At 36.3% G+C, this 14,413-nt stretch overlaps 5 protein-coding genes across 10 annotated transcripts; 3 read left to right on the forward strand and 2 right to left on the reverse strand.

Annotated features, from left to right (window-relative positions):
* The first annotated feature begins 387 nt into the window (after window positions 1–387).
* LOC110650599 (protein HOTHEAD) lies at window positions 388–3,564 on the forward strand. The gene is made up of 3 exons (XM_021805648.2): window positions 388–822; window positions 905–1,549; window positions 1,624–3,564. Exons 1-3 carry the CDS (start codon window positions 654–656, stop codon window positions 2,496–2,498), a joined length of 1,689 nt encoding a protein of 562 aa, XP_021661340.2. The 5' UTR covers window positions 388–653; the 3' UTR covers window positions 2,499–3,564.
* On the reverse strand, window positions 2,755–3,546 carry LOC110650601 (E3 ubiquitin-protein ligase MPSR1-like). The gene has a single exon (XM_021805649.2). The coding sequence runs from the start codon at window positions 3,544–3,546 to the stop codon at window positions 2,875–2,877; it is 672 nt and encodes a 223-aa protein (XP_021661341.1). The 3' UTR covers window positions 2,755–2,874.
* Window positions 3,565–3,804: 240 nt separating the features above from the next.
* LOC110650602 (uncharacterized) lies at window positions 3,805–5,801 on the forward strand. The gene is made up of 5 exons (XM_021805651.2): window positions 3,805–3,976; window positions 4,090–4,258; window positions 4,449–4,537; window positions 5,065–5,217; window positions 5,430–5,801. Exons 2-5 carry the CDS (start codon window positions 4,141–4,143, stop codon window positions 5,583–5,585), a joined length of 516 nt encoding a protein of 171 aa, XP_021661343.2. The 5' UTR covers window positions 3,805–3,976; window positions 4,090–4,140; the 3' UTR covers window positions 5,586–5,801.
* A 100-nt stretch (window positions 5,802–5,901) lies between these two features.
* LOC110650604 (protein DMP8-like) lies at window positions 5,902–6,951 on the forward strand. The gene has a single exon (XM_021805660.2). It carries the CDS (start codon window positions 6,243–6,245, stop codon window positions 6,894–6,896), a length of 654 nt encoding a protein of 217 aa, XP_021661352.1. The 5' UTR covers window positions 5,902–6,242; the 3' UTR covers window positions 6,897–6,951.
* Window positions 6,952–7,435: 484 nt separating this feature from the next.
* Window positions 7,436–13,739, reverse strand: LOC110650603 (beta-1,3-galactosyltransferase GALT1). Of its 6 annotated transcripts, none has more exons than XM_058137492.1 (9): window positions 13,533–13,739; window positions 11,950–12,072; window positions 10,914–11,826; window positions 10,290–10,519; window positions 9,910–10,191; window positions 9,454–9,582; window positions 9,202–9,381; window positions 8,146–8,253; window positions 7,436–7,988 (listed from the first exon to the last, which is right to left on the reverse strand). In XM_058137492.1, exons 3-9 carry the CDS (start codon window positions 11,671–11,673, stop codon window positions 7,776–7,778), a joined length of 1,902 nt encoding a protein of 633 aa, XP_057993475.1. In that variant the 5' UTR covers window positions 11,674–11,826; window positions 11,950–12,072; window positions 13,533–13,739; the 3' UTR covers window positions 7,436–7,775. The 6 variants fall into 6 exon arrangements, with proteins under 6 accessions (XP_057993475.1, XP_057993481.1, XP_021661351.2 ...); XM_058137498.1 differs by lacking the exon at window positions 13,533–13,739 and adding an exon at window positions 13,158–13,508; XM_021805659.2 differs by having other exon boundaries at window positions 10,923–12,072.
* Window positions 13,740–14,413: the final 674 nt, after the last annotated feature.

Genomic DNA, 14,413 nt, shown 5'->3' on the forward strand with positions numbered 1-14,413 from the left:
TTAGGGAATATTTTATGGATTAAATTATATTTGATCCATCCATGTGCCTAATGCCCCCGATTTTATTGGATGTCTACAAAGGGCTCATGACACAAAGTTCAATCTTGTCAGCTACATGTTGACAGCATTTGCATCAACCATTCTACCGCTGATTATTCCGGTAATGACATGAGATGAGACTTCTACTAATTCTGGCAAGAGACAGTAGAAGAACGGTGACGTTGCTCAAATTATCCACGCTCTTTCTTGGTAAATTCTTGTACAGGACCGGCTCATCTCATCTTAAATATGTAAAATTTATATATTTAATAGGTGAATCTTTCTATATATTTTATATTTTAAATTTATAATAGATCAGATTTTTGTAAGAAAAAAAATACTCTTTTCAAAGAGAAAATAACACACATCCCAAAAGAAGAAAAGTATACAAAAAGAAAAATATCTAGTTAATTAAAAAAAAAAAAAAGTTAACAAGAAGCAGCAGCAGGATACCAGAGGAAGAAATCATCATGGCATTACTAGAATCATTAAGCACCCAACAAAGATTGAATCATTAGCTAAACCATGCGTATGGATAAGTGCATTAGTTCTCAAGCAACTTGATTCAATTTCTTTTGCTAGGCCTGCAAAATCAAATAATTTAACAGACCACAATGGCCAATATATGCAGCCAACCATTTTATTTTCTTAAGCAATCTCAGTGTAAGGGGAATTGGAAAATTCAAGAGATGGATCATCCTCTGATCATTCATGGTCATCGGCTGCTTGCAGCTTCTCTACTTCTACTCGTTAACTTGTCCGAATCTTCTCCACTGCTTCAAGGTAACTCAATATTTATTACGGCTTTTATTTAGTAACGTGAAACATTGATCGTAATTTCTTTTATCTTGTTCCTTAAATGTAGGAAAAAGCTTCCCCCTCATGACTTCAGATGTCAATGAGGTCTCAGGAAAGTCCTTTGATTACATTGTTGTTGGGGGAGGCACAGCGGGTTGCTCCCTGGCAGCAACCCTTTCAGAGAAATTCTCTGTGTTAGTGGTAGAAAGAGGAGGCTCCCCTTATGGAAACCCTTTGGTGGCAAATAAGATGTACTATGGTTTCTCACTGCTCCAAACTGATGAATTTTCATCAGTGGCTCAAAGCTTCATATCAAAGGATGGTGTTATTGGACACAGAGGAAGAGTACTTGGCGGATCATCAGCCATAAATGGAGGCTTCTATAGCAGAGCTAGTGATGATTTTGTTAAAAGGGTTGGGTGGGATGAAGAGCTTGTAAAGGAAGCTTATGAATGGGTGGAGTACAAAATTGTTTCCAAGCCTGAGCTGACGATATGGCAATCTGTTGTTGAATTTGGTCTCCTTGAAGCCGGATTTCTTCCTTACAATGGGTTCAGCTGGGAACATATTGAGGGAACAAAGATTGGTGGGACTATGTTTGATGAATTTGGAATAAGGCACACATCAGCTGATCTTCTGGGTGCAGGGAATCCAGAAAATATCACAGTTCTGTTGACTGCAACAGTACAGAATATCATTTTCTACAGCAATCGTAAGTAGAGATGGTGCTCAAAGAGGTTGACGTTAAATCTCTTGATTCTCATATGCTCTCTTCCAATGATGCAGGTAAACGGAACGATACAGCAGCTCGTGGCATTAGGTTCATCAAGAGCGACGGTAGCAGTGATCAAACTTACGAAGCTTACCTTAACCAACCGGAGAATTCGATTTCAAGGGGAGATGTCATTTTGTCAGCAGGAGCATTAGGCAGTCCCCAAATCCTAATGTTAAGTGGCATAGGACCACAGAAGCACCTCAAGAATTTCGGTATCCCAGTTGTGTTGGACTTGAAAGGGGTAGGACGAGAGATGAAAGACAACCCTGCCATTTCCCTTTTAGCAGACACAAAAGCAGAATATCGGCTGCCAGATACGCCTCAAGTTGCAGGCATTGCAAAAGACTTCAAATTCATAGTACAAGGAGGAATCTTACCTATAAGCTTCAATGCAACAAGGATGCCAATTGCAATCAAGCTTGCATTTCCAGAATCTAAAGGGAGGCTGAAATTGAACAGCACAGACCCCAGGGAAAACCCTTCAGTGCAATTCAACTATCTAGCTAAGGAAAACGACATGGATGGATGCACCGAGATGGCTCAAGTGCTTGAAAGGGTGACAAGTTCTGAATCAGTTGCTCTGTTCCTGAAGACTGTAACCAAGAACAAGTTGATGTCCACTCCTCATGAGCTGAGAAATTTCTGCAAGAAGAACGTTAGGACCTATTATCACTACCATGGTGGTTGTACTGTTGGATCAGTTGTTGACAAGGATTACAAACTCCATGGAGTGAAGGGTTTAAGGGTAATAGATGGATCAACTTTCTTCGAATCCCCAGGCACAAACCCAATGGCTACCCTGTTAATGCTGGGAAGGTATCAAGGGATCAAGATTATAAGAGAGCGAGAGAATGATTCTGTATTTACTAGTCAAGAACACCCATAGCTAAAAACTTGGCCTCAGCTGTACTCATCACCATGAAAGAATATTTAATATTATCTTCTCTTCCTGGCAAGCACGGTTCTTTGGAATCAATTCAATATAACTAACCTTTATTCCCTTTTACACAATCTGAGCTGCATAATTTTTGTTGGACTAAACCCAAATTTACAAAGGCAATATTACATCATTAGATTCTTCCTAATGGTTTGAATTTCCAAGATTTTGATTTAATTTATTATGAAATGAAAACTGCTATAAATAAGGACAAAAAAATATACATCTTTATTTGTTATCGAAGATGAAACACAAATGATCTGTATGCACATGCTATTAAAAAAGGTAACACACAAAGAAAAACCTTACAAAAATTTATCCGACTCTAGCCCTCCGTTTCTTGATCAAGTCCTGGACTTGAAGAAAAGACATCATTAGAATTACTTGAAGGTTGATTTGAATCCTCACTTCTCCTATTACTATTGAAAGAAAAACTAACCCAAATTTCTCTTTCCAATCTTCTCCTCTCTCTACCTTCTTCTTCCTCCTCCCTTTTCTTGCCTAAATCCACCTCATCAACAGGCATCTTATACCTGCAAACAGGGCAAGACCCATGAATCCCCAACCACTTCTCTATACAATTAGCATGAAACCTATGTTTACAGGGCATCTCCTTTGCCAACCCACCAAGCTCCCACTCTTCTAAACAGATAGCACACTCGCCCTCCTTATCTCCAATTTCTGCAATCTCCACAGTAGGCATGGCCCCTATGGATGCCTTTGAGGCAGGAGGCTGACCATTCTTGGTAGCCAACTCTCTAAGAAGAGAATCCAAGCTCTCAGATCCTTCAATCACCACCATGCCTTGAGTGAAAGGGTTGATAAGGATGATTCTTTCATGTGGGGTGGCTGTCTGTGGCGTTTCTTGACCTGGATCACTCTGGGTGGCAGTGCCTGCAAAGCCCAAGAAGAAAGGCAAAAACAAAGAGAGATCTCTATGCCTTAACATCCTCTCAAAAGCAGAAGACGATCCAGGTAGTTGAGTCTCAGAGGCCATGTTAGAAATCTTGACAAAGGAGAGAGAAAGATGAAGAATTTAGAATTGAATAATGAGAGGGGAGACAATACCAGATGAAGTAACGGAGAAGGAGAACAATATAAGAGGAAAGACGGGCGGCCACAGAGAAGACAAGAAGGTAGTAGAAAGATCTGGAATCTGCGTTGGCTACAATATATTCCTTACTTTGCTCCGCTATTGATGTTTACCTCGTCACCTAAGCCCGTCTCTCACCACACGATCGATGAGAAGATATTTTAGAGGCATAATACGCCGTCGAAGTACTTTAAAACGCATCGTTTTGGACTTCAAATTTCTTTATTTTTCTAATTTAAATTTATATATATAATATATAAGGTATTAAATTTCTGTACTTCCCAACACTTGTCAAAATTACAGTTGAAGACTGACAAATGAATAGCGTCTGAAGGTTAACTTTCGGCACACCAACTGTTTGATGAAATTCCTCTAAGAAAATTTGTTTGCTTTACTCAGCAAGCTGTGCATTTGTTTTTACCTGCTAGAAATGGTCATCTTTTGCAGATTTGTTGTTGCGATGTAAGCGTTATTGCTTTTTGCTCTGGGGCATTTATTATGTTTCAAAATCTCCGCAGTATGGCTCTTGTGAGTGTTCCTGCTCTCCAATTCATGACTTGTGATATCTTTGGAAATCACTCAAAAGCTTTTAACTTTCTCCCTGTACGAACTACCAGTAAGTGGAAAGACTTCAAATTTCTTACTCTCGATTATTCTTTGTTGATCATGTATAGAGTACGTGGTAAATTAATGTTTCTGGGTTTATGCTTGGATGTTAGAAGATTTTCTCATCTTTCAATCATTCTTTGTTTTAAATAGGATTTTAGCTTTTGTTGTCAAATTTTAATATGTAATTTTCATGGTAGATTTTCAGGTGATGACGTTGGTGGCGAAACGAAGGGCAAATACTCGGAAAGAAACTGCAAAAACCATAAACATAAGAAGGCGAAAGAAGGTAGCCTTGCAAACAGTTATGCCATTATCCTTTTAGTGGCGTTTTTATGCTTCGAAGTCATGCTATTTAATAATCCATATTAAGTAGGTCCTGCCCAGAAGATAATAAACAAAATGGTGATGATCTAAGTCAATATAATACTATATTATTAAAGATAACTATGGTATTAGGATATCCTGATTTAGTGTACAGAAGTAAAGCATAGATCTGATTAATCAATATTTTGCTGAGAAACTTTGACTGAACCATGGAAAAGTGGAAAAGTTCTTGATCTATCTGTTCTATAGCATTTTCACAATGGTGGGTCTTTCTGATTTTAATGGTTTGAAATATGGTTACCTACTGTGATTTCAAGTCCTTGCTCTCTCTCAGTCATTGCAGTGTGCGGCTGTATCACTGTATAGCATTAAGTAATTTATGTTCACAATGGGTTGACCTCCTGTTGGCAAGTTTTCCCTGGAAATTTTTTTCTTGGTCCAACTTGTTACCTATCTGTTATTGTATTGACTTTGGAATTTCTACACCAGTTTAATGGCACATCTACAAAACCGCGGCTGTCAGTGTTCTGTTCAACTAAGCAGTTATACGCTATGCTGGTAGATGACCAAAACAAGAAGTGTTTATTTTATGGAAGCACTTTGCAGAAATCTTTGCGTGACAATCCCCCTCGTAGCAAAATGGTAAGTACTCCATCAAGATTTGAAAAACCCGGGGATAAGAGGATCAGAAAATAATAGAAATCCAGTAGCACTTACAGTTGCTGCTTGAAATTTTATCTTAGCCACCACTTTAATTTTGATATCCATTTGGTACAGTGTGGTTATCTTAAAGGCTTGTTTCTTTCTAGTTCTTTTTTTCATCACATTGCTGCTTATTCTTTTTCTGTTCACAGGAAGTTGCTGAATGTCTTGGTGAAGAACTTGTTAAGGCTTGTGTAAATCTTAATATTAATGAAATATCATCTTATGATTGCAATGGTTATCCTCGAGGGGAAAGAATACAAGCGTTTGAGATTGCAATTTCCCGGCATGGATTCTTACCAAGATAGTTATGTAACGAATATACATATTGCAGTAATTTTTTTTTAATTTTTTTTATGCACTATGGAAAGTGGATGTAATCTCCACATAAAATTGCAAAGGAGGACCAAAAAAATTTTATTTTTTTGATCCAACTTATTTGGTGTTAAGACGTGACTATTGGAAAGAAATTAAATTTAAATTTGGGCTTTTTATAGCAAAATTTCTCTTACATTTTTCTCTACTGTTACTTATCTTTCTCCTTTTTATGGTTTGTGGAATATAGAATCCAAAATTACAAATCCCTCAAAAATTTAAAAAAAAAAATTAATGTAATTGGTTGATTATGATTACCATCTGGTCTTTAATAATCTCCTCAGTGCATTTCGTAAATAAATAATATCCCCCAGTGGCCATATCTTCTCTAAAAGTCAAATGCAACTGCACAATAAGTTACGAGTTAAAATCTGTTTGAATCCAAATTAACATGTATAAAATCCCCATTTTGAATCAGTGTGAACGGCAGCGACTGGGGCTTACCCAGAAGCAGTTACTAACCGTTTGTCATGGTTAGAAAAAGCAGTTACTGGATAAGTACTTGTATAAAAAAATTGCGCCCTCTGCATCCATAAAAATTTTTCTCAGTTCTCTTACTTTGGCTTAATTATCGTTCCTGTCTAGCATTCATGGAGCAAACTGGAGAAGATTTTGGAATCAAAATCTACACTGCATCCCCCAGAAATGATCCAGTGCCATTTTCTTCTTCCAATATTCCTCAAGCCCCTCAAGAACCAGGCGCCAAAAGGCGAGCCGTTGCTAAAGGAGTCCAAAAAACTCTTTCAAAAACTTCAATGCTCGTAAACTTCCTTCCTACAGGAACCCTTTTAACCTTTGAAATGATTCTTCCATCTGTAATCAAGAATGGAGAGTGTACTCATGTTTCTATTCTGATGCTTCTTGTCCTTCTTGGCCTCTGCGCTGTTTCTTGCTTCTTTTTTCATTTCACAGACAGTTTCAAAGGCCCTGACGGGAAAGTTTACTATGGCTTTGTTACTCCAAAAGGGTTGGCTGTTTTCAAGCCGGGACTTGCTGTGGAAGTGCCTAAAGATGAGAGGTATAAAGTTGGATTCACTGATTTCGTTCATGCTATGATGTCTGTCATGGTCTTTGTGGCGATTGCCTTCTCAGATCATAGGGTAACCGATTGTCTGTTTCCTGGTCACGTTAAGGAGATGGATCAAGTGATGGAGAGTTTTCCTCTTATGGTTGGTATAGTCTGCAGTGGCCTGTTTCTGGTCTTCCCTAATACTCGATATGGAATAGGTTGCATGGCTACTTGATTATGGTGCTTCTGTAACTCAGTTTAGGATTTGTTCGTGTTTTATCAGTTTTTGCCGTATCAAACTGTCAGTAATTTACATATCAGTATCATTGTTGTTTTTTATAATACATTTTGTATTTTAATTCATGTTATTATGTAGTTTTGCATGCAAAAGCATCAGTAAGGCTAGTTTAATCTTGCTAAGATCAAGGAACAAGGGCTAATTATTAGGTACACCAGGAGCACTAAAAAATAATGACTTCTCACTCACAGAAAGTGAGTCCTTCTCTCTCACAGAAAGTGAATCCTTCCTATTATATAGGATAGGAAGTGAATTCCACTTGATTGTGAGAGAAAGTATATATGCACCGAATGCACCTAATAATTCCTCAGGAACAAGATCTTATAGATCCATCTCTACGCATTACGAAGATAGAAATCCATTTAATTTCCCCTCATGATGGTGTTGATTTACACATGGCCATTTAGAATTTGCACAAAACAAAGAAGATTTTCAAGGCGGAAAATAAATCACAAGTAAAGATCGAAGGGATGAAATGGTAGAAAGAATTGCATGTTGAGTGATAGGCATAAAAAATTAATCATATTGGGAAAATAAATTCGTATAGCCTATTACTAGATAGACTCTATACAATGCCATCTACTAACACGGCGCATCCCAGGAAGTCATTGAGATGTGACGACCTTGCTCGTAAATCATAATTATAAATTGGTGATAGAAACTATAGTGACTAAAAAGCCCGGCTGCAGTTCCTTCTCTCGTATGTATATGCTCAATCCTGGTCAGGAAAATCTCAAAATCTGGTTAAGATTAGTCTCTTCGGGCTTGAGGTTTTGCGAAGCGCCAGGAGCCCAACATGAACGATATAATATATGCTTATCTATCACCACAACATCTAGGAACATTTCCTTCTTGAAGTTTCTGCCACAGACAAAGCATCTCCCTAGGACCTTGGTAGTGGGCGACAATGTAACCATCCTTGCACCCTTCATTATAGATCCTTTCATTGTTCTCATACCTAATTTTTAATCCCTCTTTTTCCATCTGGTTTATCCAGATGCCCATTGCCACATCTTCTAGCTTAAAAATCTGCAATATCAATCATAAAAACATCAAACAGAAAATTTCAGTGGCCACGTCCATTCATTTGGTAGTAGATTATTAGTCCATATGTTTTAGCAGAGGAATCGTTATACATTGTTGATTGCAGTCAGGGAGGAAAAAAAATGTACAGCTACTATTATACCTTTAAACGACCTTCTTTATATCTCCTGTAAACTTCCTTTGCTATGTCGCCGGAGACCACATAACCAGGACCGTGTGCCCAAGGTGGGTATTTCTCTTCAGGCCACTCCTTTTTTTCAGCAAAGACGATGAAGAGAAAAAGATAAAGCGATAATGAATACACAAATTACTTGTCATAATCAGAAAATAAAAGGCAACTATGAAAACAGCATGCATCTTTGTATACTAGCAATTAAAACCAACCGTAAACTCAAGGGGACGTCCTCTCAATCCTACCAACAAGAGAGCCAAAATTTTGCCCAATTGCTTATGTATGATATCTATCCGTGTGTGATTTCTGCATTTGTGGAACCAGCAAACAAATTCCAAGTGCATTTTGGTCACTCATAAGTCTTGAATTTGCAGCCACAAGGGTGCAGTTTCGAAATGTTAGTGCAGCAAATTTACATGAAAACGCTAATAGGGTACATAGAAACATCTCTAAATTCTCCCTCCTTGAACCAAATCATTAAGAACCTATTAGGTATGTGTTTTATTTGTGACCAGTTGAAAGACATCTCAGAATTATATGTGAGCCTTCCATGATTATACCCTGTTCGACAATAACTTATAAAGTAGCGCTTAGTGTTTTGACTATAATCAAAATACTACATCTCTTATTTATATGGTTCGGTAGTATTTAGTAGTTGAGGAAGTGGTTCATGAAAAACTATTACTCCTAACTTTTAGAGGTTAAGAGAGCGTTTTAACTAGAATCAACAAGATGATATAACTATTTTTATATTTAACAGCTATTTTTACTGATCACTTCTGTTTTAAATAACTATATAAAAAGCTGACCACTAACGGCTAATATCTAACAACTAGTAAAACAGTTAACAGTTACTAGAACAACTAACAACTACTAGAACAACAAATATTGCTGAACAAGGTCTAGTAAAACAGCTAATAGCTACTAGAATAACTAACAGCTACTAGAACAGCTAATATTGCTAAACAGAGCCCAGATAGAATCAAAACTAGAGTGTTTAAATGTTTGTCAAGACTAGAGGATTACCTCAAGGCTGATATACCATTTGCTATCAGTACTCCGATGAGGTTTGGAATCTGAGTTGATAAGTCCATAAAGCAAGCCATTGCTCACTTTGATCTTATTTAAAGAATCTAACACTTCATCCACTCGAACAAATGCATCATCATCAGTCTTCATGACATAATTTGCTGATGCAACCTCTGTCTGTTTAAGAGATGAGGTCCGTAAGATAATGATTCAGCCATCTGTATGTCTATATAAGCGAGAGGACTTTACCCCAAAGATGCAGATGGCTAAAGTTTTCCAAGTGATGAGGTTGTAATAGTCAACAAAAGGCATCAGCTGTATGTCTCCATATGTTCGTGCTTCATTCCAAAGTTCCTCATTTACTAATTGATTTTTATGCTGCAATACACCTCAAAATTGTAAGTGACCCAGCAAAAAGATCTGCATGACTACACTGACTTTTTACACCTTTAACTTGGCTGGTTGCTCAGGATTACCAAATACACAAGCTGACACCTCCATCACATGTGGCTTACAAATAGAAATCTTAGGACCCAGCCATATCAGGAAGATGCATTTCATGGCCAGATCAATTAGATTGTGGTTCAACCACATGAGACTATATAAATTGGGAGAACTTTCCTTTCTACTAAATATAGCCAGAAAACATGAGCACCATAAAAATTGCTGAACAAAAAATAGAAGGGAATACTTGCAAAAGCTCACCAAACCAACAAAAAAGCGCACTGCTACAGTTCCTGACCGAACTGGAGCGTACTGCATCCAAGTTCTTCGAACAGCCATCCTGCGTTTAAAATTGTTTGCTGTGGAGAAAACACCAATAAAGAGATGTGGTGGTTTTCTAGGAGAGAGAGGAACTGATTTGAGTGCTTCTAGATCAACTGTACGTTCTGAATCCTCTGCTGTAGGCAGACCACTAGCCACAACAGAAATCAGCTTCAAGTCTCCAGAGATCCTAACTTCACTAACCAGCCATGGTTCCAAGGTCTGAATGGACAAGAAACCAAGAGAGGAAATAAATACAAAGACACTTCTACTCTTTAAAAATTATAAAAATACCACAAATAACAAAGTCAAGAAAGTACTTCACGATATGCAAAAGACGTTATGTACTTTCCATCAACTGTCATCTGGATTCCCTCTGATCCCACTCTAAGTGTTGCAACAGATAAATAACCTTGCTTAAAGGGAAAATATCTTCTTCTTTTAGATCCATCCTGAACCATTGAAGACCTCCTTGAACCTTTTGAATGCAAGCTAGCCACCAAAGTATCATTTCTACCCACTATCTTGTTACATTGATCCAACTCATCCACTGGCATATAAAATTATTAGGTTTATCACTGCTTATAAGAGCGAACAATGAAAATAAAAATAAGCCCAGAAAAGAAAAGAATATTTTAAAAAATAAAATAAAAAGAAAAAAAGAGACAAGCTGCTGGTATGCAACACTAATTATAATTTAATGGATCTCTGACTTCAAAAAGAAAAGAAAATGAAAAAAAGAAAAATGGAACACCAACTGGAGGGAAATAAATATATTGGGCTCGGAAAACCTATTCCAATTGCTAACAATGGGTCAGAAGAAATATACTTTTTGAAGATACAAAACAAAACCACATGCATATACTGAGATACATGTAGAGATACAAAACCAAGCTACAAACATATTTCATCAAAAACAATAAAAATGTGGCATATATCTCTACCTTTCTTACTTTTTTCAGGAGTAGGAGATGGGCAACGCTCCTCTTCACCCCAATCATGAGCTGCAGTCCAGGTGTTTTGAACTATAACTGGATCCTCAGTTATCTGATCGCCATGCAGCCTAACATTGTAATGTAAAATGATGGGTGGATCAGGCTCCCCAGGAAGTGCTTCCCCTGTTAAGTCAATCCGAAAATTTCCAAGAAGACCATTTGGAATGCCTATAATTGTTATGGATGAACCCTGAGTCAGGCCACAAGTAAGTCGCAACTTGAAGCCACTACTGGCAAGTGATGTGGCATTCACTTGGTTAAGAAAATGAGGACACTGTTTTTCTTTTGCTCTCCTATTTAAACTTTCATTTGTAGAACCACGTCTTTCCTCTTCAATTGAAGCCATAAGGCTGTTCCATGCATTCCCAGCTTCCTTAATAGCCTCTACTCCATTGGGTAAAAATTGAGCTTGATCAATCAAGTGTTTCAGTAGATTCCACGTGTGCAAAGATTCTTGTTCTTCATTGGAAATATTCCTCTGAGCAAACAAACTGAATACTATGGCATCATTAGAAATCACTTGAGTAGAATTCTCTGGATTTTTATATGCTGGTGGAAGTGTCGCTTGCACCCATTCAAGAGGATTACTTGCATTGGAGAAAGCATTCATCAAATAACTTTCTCCAATAGGATTTTTCATGAGAGCAAATCTTAGGATCAGCAACATAAACAAGGATGCAATCAGAACACCACCAAACCATCTCTTCATTCTGTTGATTAAAAGAATGCATTAAAATATTCGATCCTGATTTTGGGTTTGATTGAGCTTTAAAGAACCAAAACCCTCCAGCCTGTAATTGTTATGCGAACACTGAACAAATCTCTTGAGAACAATTTTTGTAAGTCTCCACAGGCTGTCATGCTAATATAAAGAAAATAGAATCAATATATCCAACCAAAAACAGTTGACGTCTTCAGAAAGATGAGAAACAGAGTGGAGATGAAAATGTAGAAGGATCAGATCCTCTTATTATCAGCTAGCTACCTGACTGAGCCAACTATCAAGCTCTGAAAGTACATGCTCCTGCTGCAGCTCAATTTCTTCTTAACTCAATGCCAACTCAGCTACATACTTTTTCATCGAAAGTATCGCACAGAACTATTCAAGCTGTATCGATATTTCAAATTCATCAATCCATTAACAAGCCAGGAAATTTTTACAATTCAATACTCTAAAACGCTGCATGCGTATAGCAAAAGATCAAGTAAACTCATGGTTTAGTCAATGATCATGAAACAAAAGCATCTAATACAAAACTATAAAATAAGCTAACAGGAAAAAAAAAATTATGGCAATGCATACTGTCATCATACTACAAGAACATCAGCGCCAGGACTTTGGAACATAATCAAAGAGATGATTTTTAGCAAAACATACAGCAGGAAACTCACAGAAATTATTTCTTAAACACAAAACTGGAATTCAAGGCTTCCTGAATTGATTTGCTCTGACTTGAGTTTCCTCGGAAAGCATCAAAAAGTAGTATCGAGTTTATGAGGGGACACTGGATCTTGAACCATTTCTAAAGAGCATCAATAAGTTTCTTCCCATATAAAAATCCAAATTAACCATCAATTTAAAATTAAAATTCTTTTGGGGAAAACATTGCGATTTTATATTATTTTTTGCAGGCGCATTCAACAGATAAGTCTATACTGTCAATGCCTGACCTAGCACGTTGCTAATTGGTCAAATTAGAGGGAGCAGTTGTTCTCCTCTTTCAGCGGGTGTAGTGTTTCCATACGTGACTAAACAAGCACGAAAGCTATATAAAATTCTGTGGTGATGATTGCATTATCTAGAAGGATCCAATGGTAAACACACAACAATATTAAGAAAACAGAAGTTAGATCAACAAAAATAATGAAGTACGGTCCACTTCTAAGCAAAATCACAACCACAATTCTCAAATAGAAAGCTCCAAACTGTTCACTTCTGTTTCATTATAGTGCAACTTTGCCAAATAATCAAGGCGTAATTCCCCTTTTTTTCCTTGGATGATAATTTTCCTGCTGATGTAAAAGAAAATGTCGTCCTAGTGCCTTGACCAGAATGAGTCAACAAGCCACCGTTGACACGGAAAAATAATTGAAAAAAAAAAAAGAGGAGAGCAGAAAATTTATTTTTTATTTATAAATTCTAGAAATAAAAAGCAAATATAAAATGCAAGAAGAAAAATAAGATAAACTCACATTTGTGAAATCTTTTACACATTCAAGCGTGAGACAGAGCATTAGCTTTAGCTTGGCTGGGTCAAATTTTCGTAATTCAGAGATTTTTTTTTTTTTAAATAAAGTCTACTAAATTTCTCGTTCATTTTCTTCTCCTCAATTTTCTCAGACACCGAACCAAACACACTTTTACTTAAATAAAAAAGAGAAGAAGATAAATAGCAAAAAATCATGAGACGGATCCACGCACAGTGCACCGAATCCAGACTCAATCGTTCAATTGCGACAAACGGAAGCGAATTTAGCTCTGAACATACGAAAATTAAAGGAAAACGGCGAGTGCAAAAGGAAAAACAGCGTAAGCAGTTGAAAAGCTTGAAGAGAAGCTAAACTAACCTGCCTGAATCTGCAGAGAAACAATGGCGGAGAGAAAGAGAGAAAATGCTTTTCCGAGAGAGAGAGAGAGAGAGAGAGAGAGAGAGAGAGGTGACTTGGTTTTTGAATTGAACTATGCTTCAAGGGTGGGAAAAAGGAAAGGAAAGGATAACTGTTCCCTTAGATGTGAATAGGACTAGTGCACTCCGCAGAAAATAAATTAAATATGTGAAGTGAAACTCCAGAGAAAATCACAGAAAAATTAATTTTTTTTATTTGATCACCGAAGGAGGAAAATAAATTAAATATATGCGTGTGTTTGACTGTTTGTGTTTGACCAAAAAAACCGCGGACAGAGGCCGCATATCATAGTTGACGTCTCATTTTTAAGGACCACGTGGCTTCTTCTGGAGCTAAGCATTCAATTATGAAATTTAAAAATATAAGATTGTAATATATATATTATGAAAGTTAGAAATATAAGATTATAATATATATATATATATATATATAAATGTATAAAAGGAAAGAGTAACATTGGATTTATTAAAAATATTTTTATTTTTAAAATTAATTAAAATTATGTTTTTATTATTTAAATTAATTTTAAAATTTATATAAATTTAAAATTTTTAATTCTATAAATATATATATATATATTAAAACAAAAGTCAAAGTTGATTTTATTTAAAAATATAAAATATTTAGAATTTAAATAGTAAACTTCTTATCTTCTTTTAATTTTTAGTTATAAAAAAATATTTCAAATTTAACAAATAAAAAATATTTATTAACAAAAAATATTAGATAAAATTAGATTGTTCATTTATCTAATTATTTAAAAATATCTTCTTTTAATTATTAGTAATATAAAATAGTCAAATTGTGTTTAAGAAAGTAAC

This window comes from Hevea brasiliensis, chromosome 2, assembly GCF_030052815.1.
Source record: "Hevea brasiliensis isolate MT/VB/25A 57/8 chromosome 2, ASM3005281v1, whole genome shotgun sequence".
In the NCBI taxonomy this organism is placed as follows: Eukaryota; Viridiplantae; Streptophyta; class Magnoliopsida; order Malpighiales; family Euphorbiaceae; genus Hevea; species Hevea brasiliensis.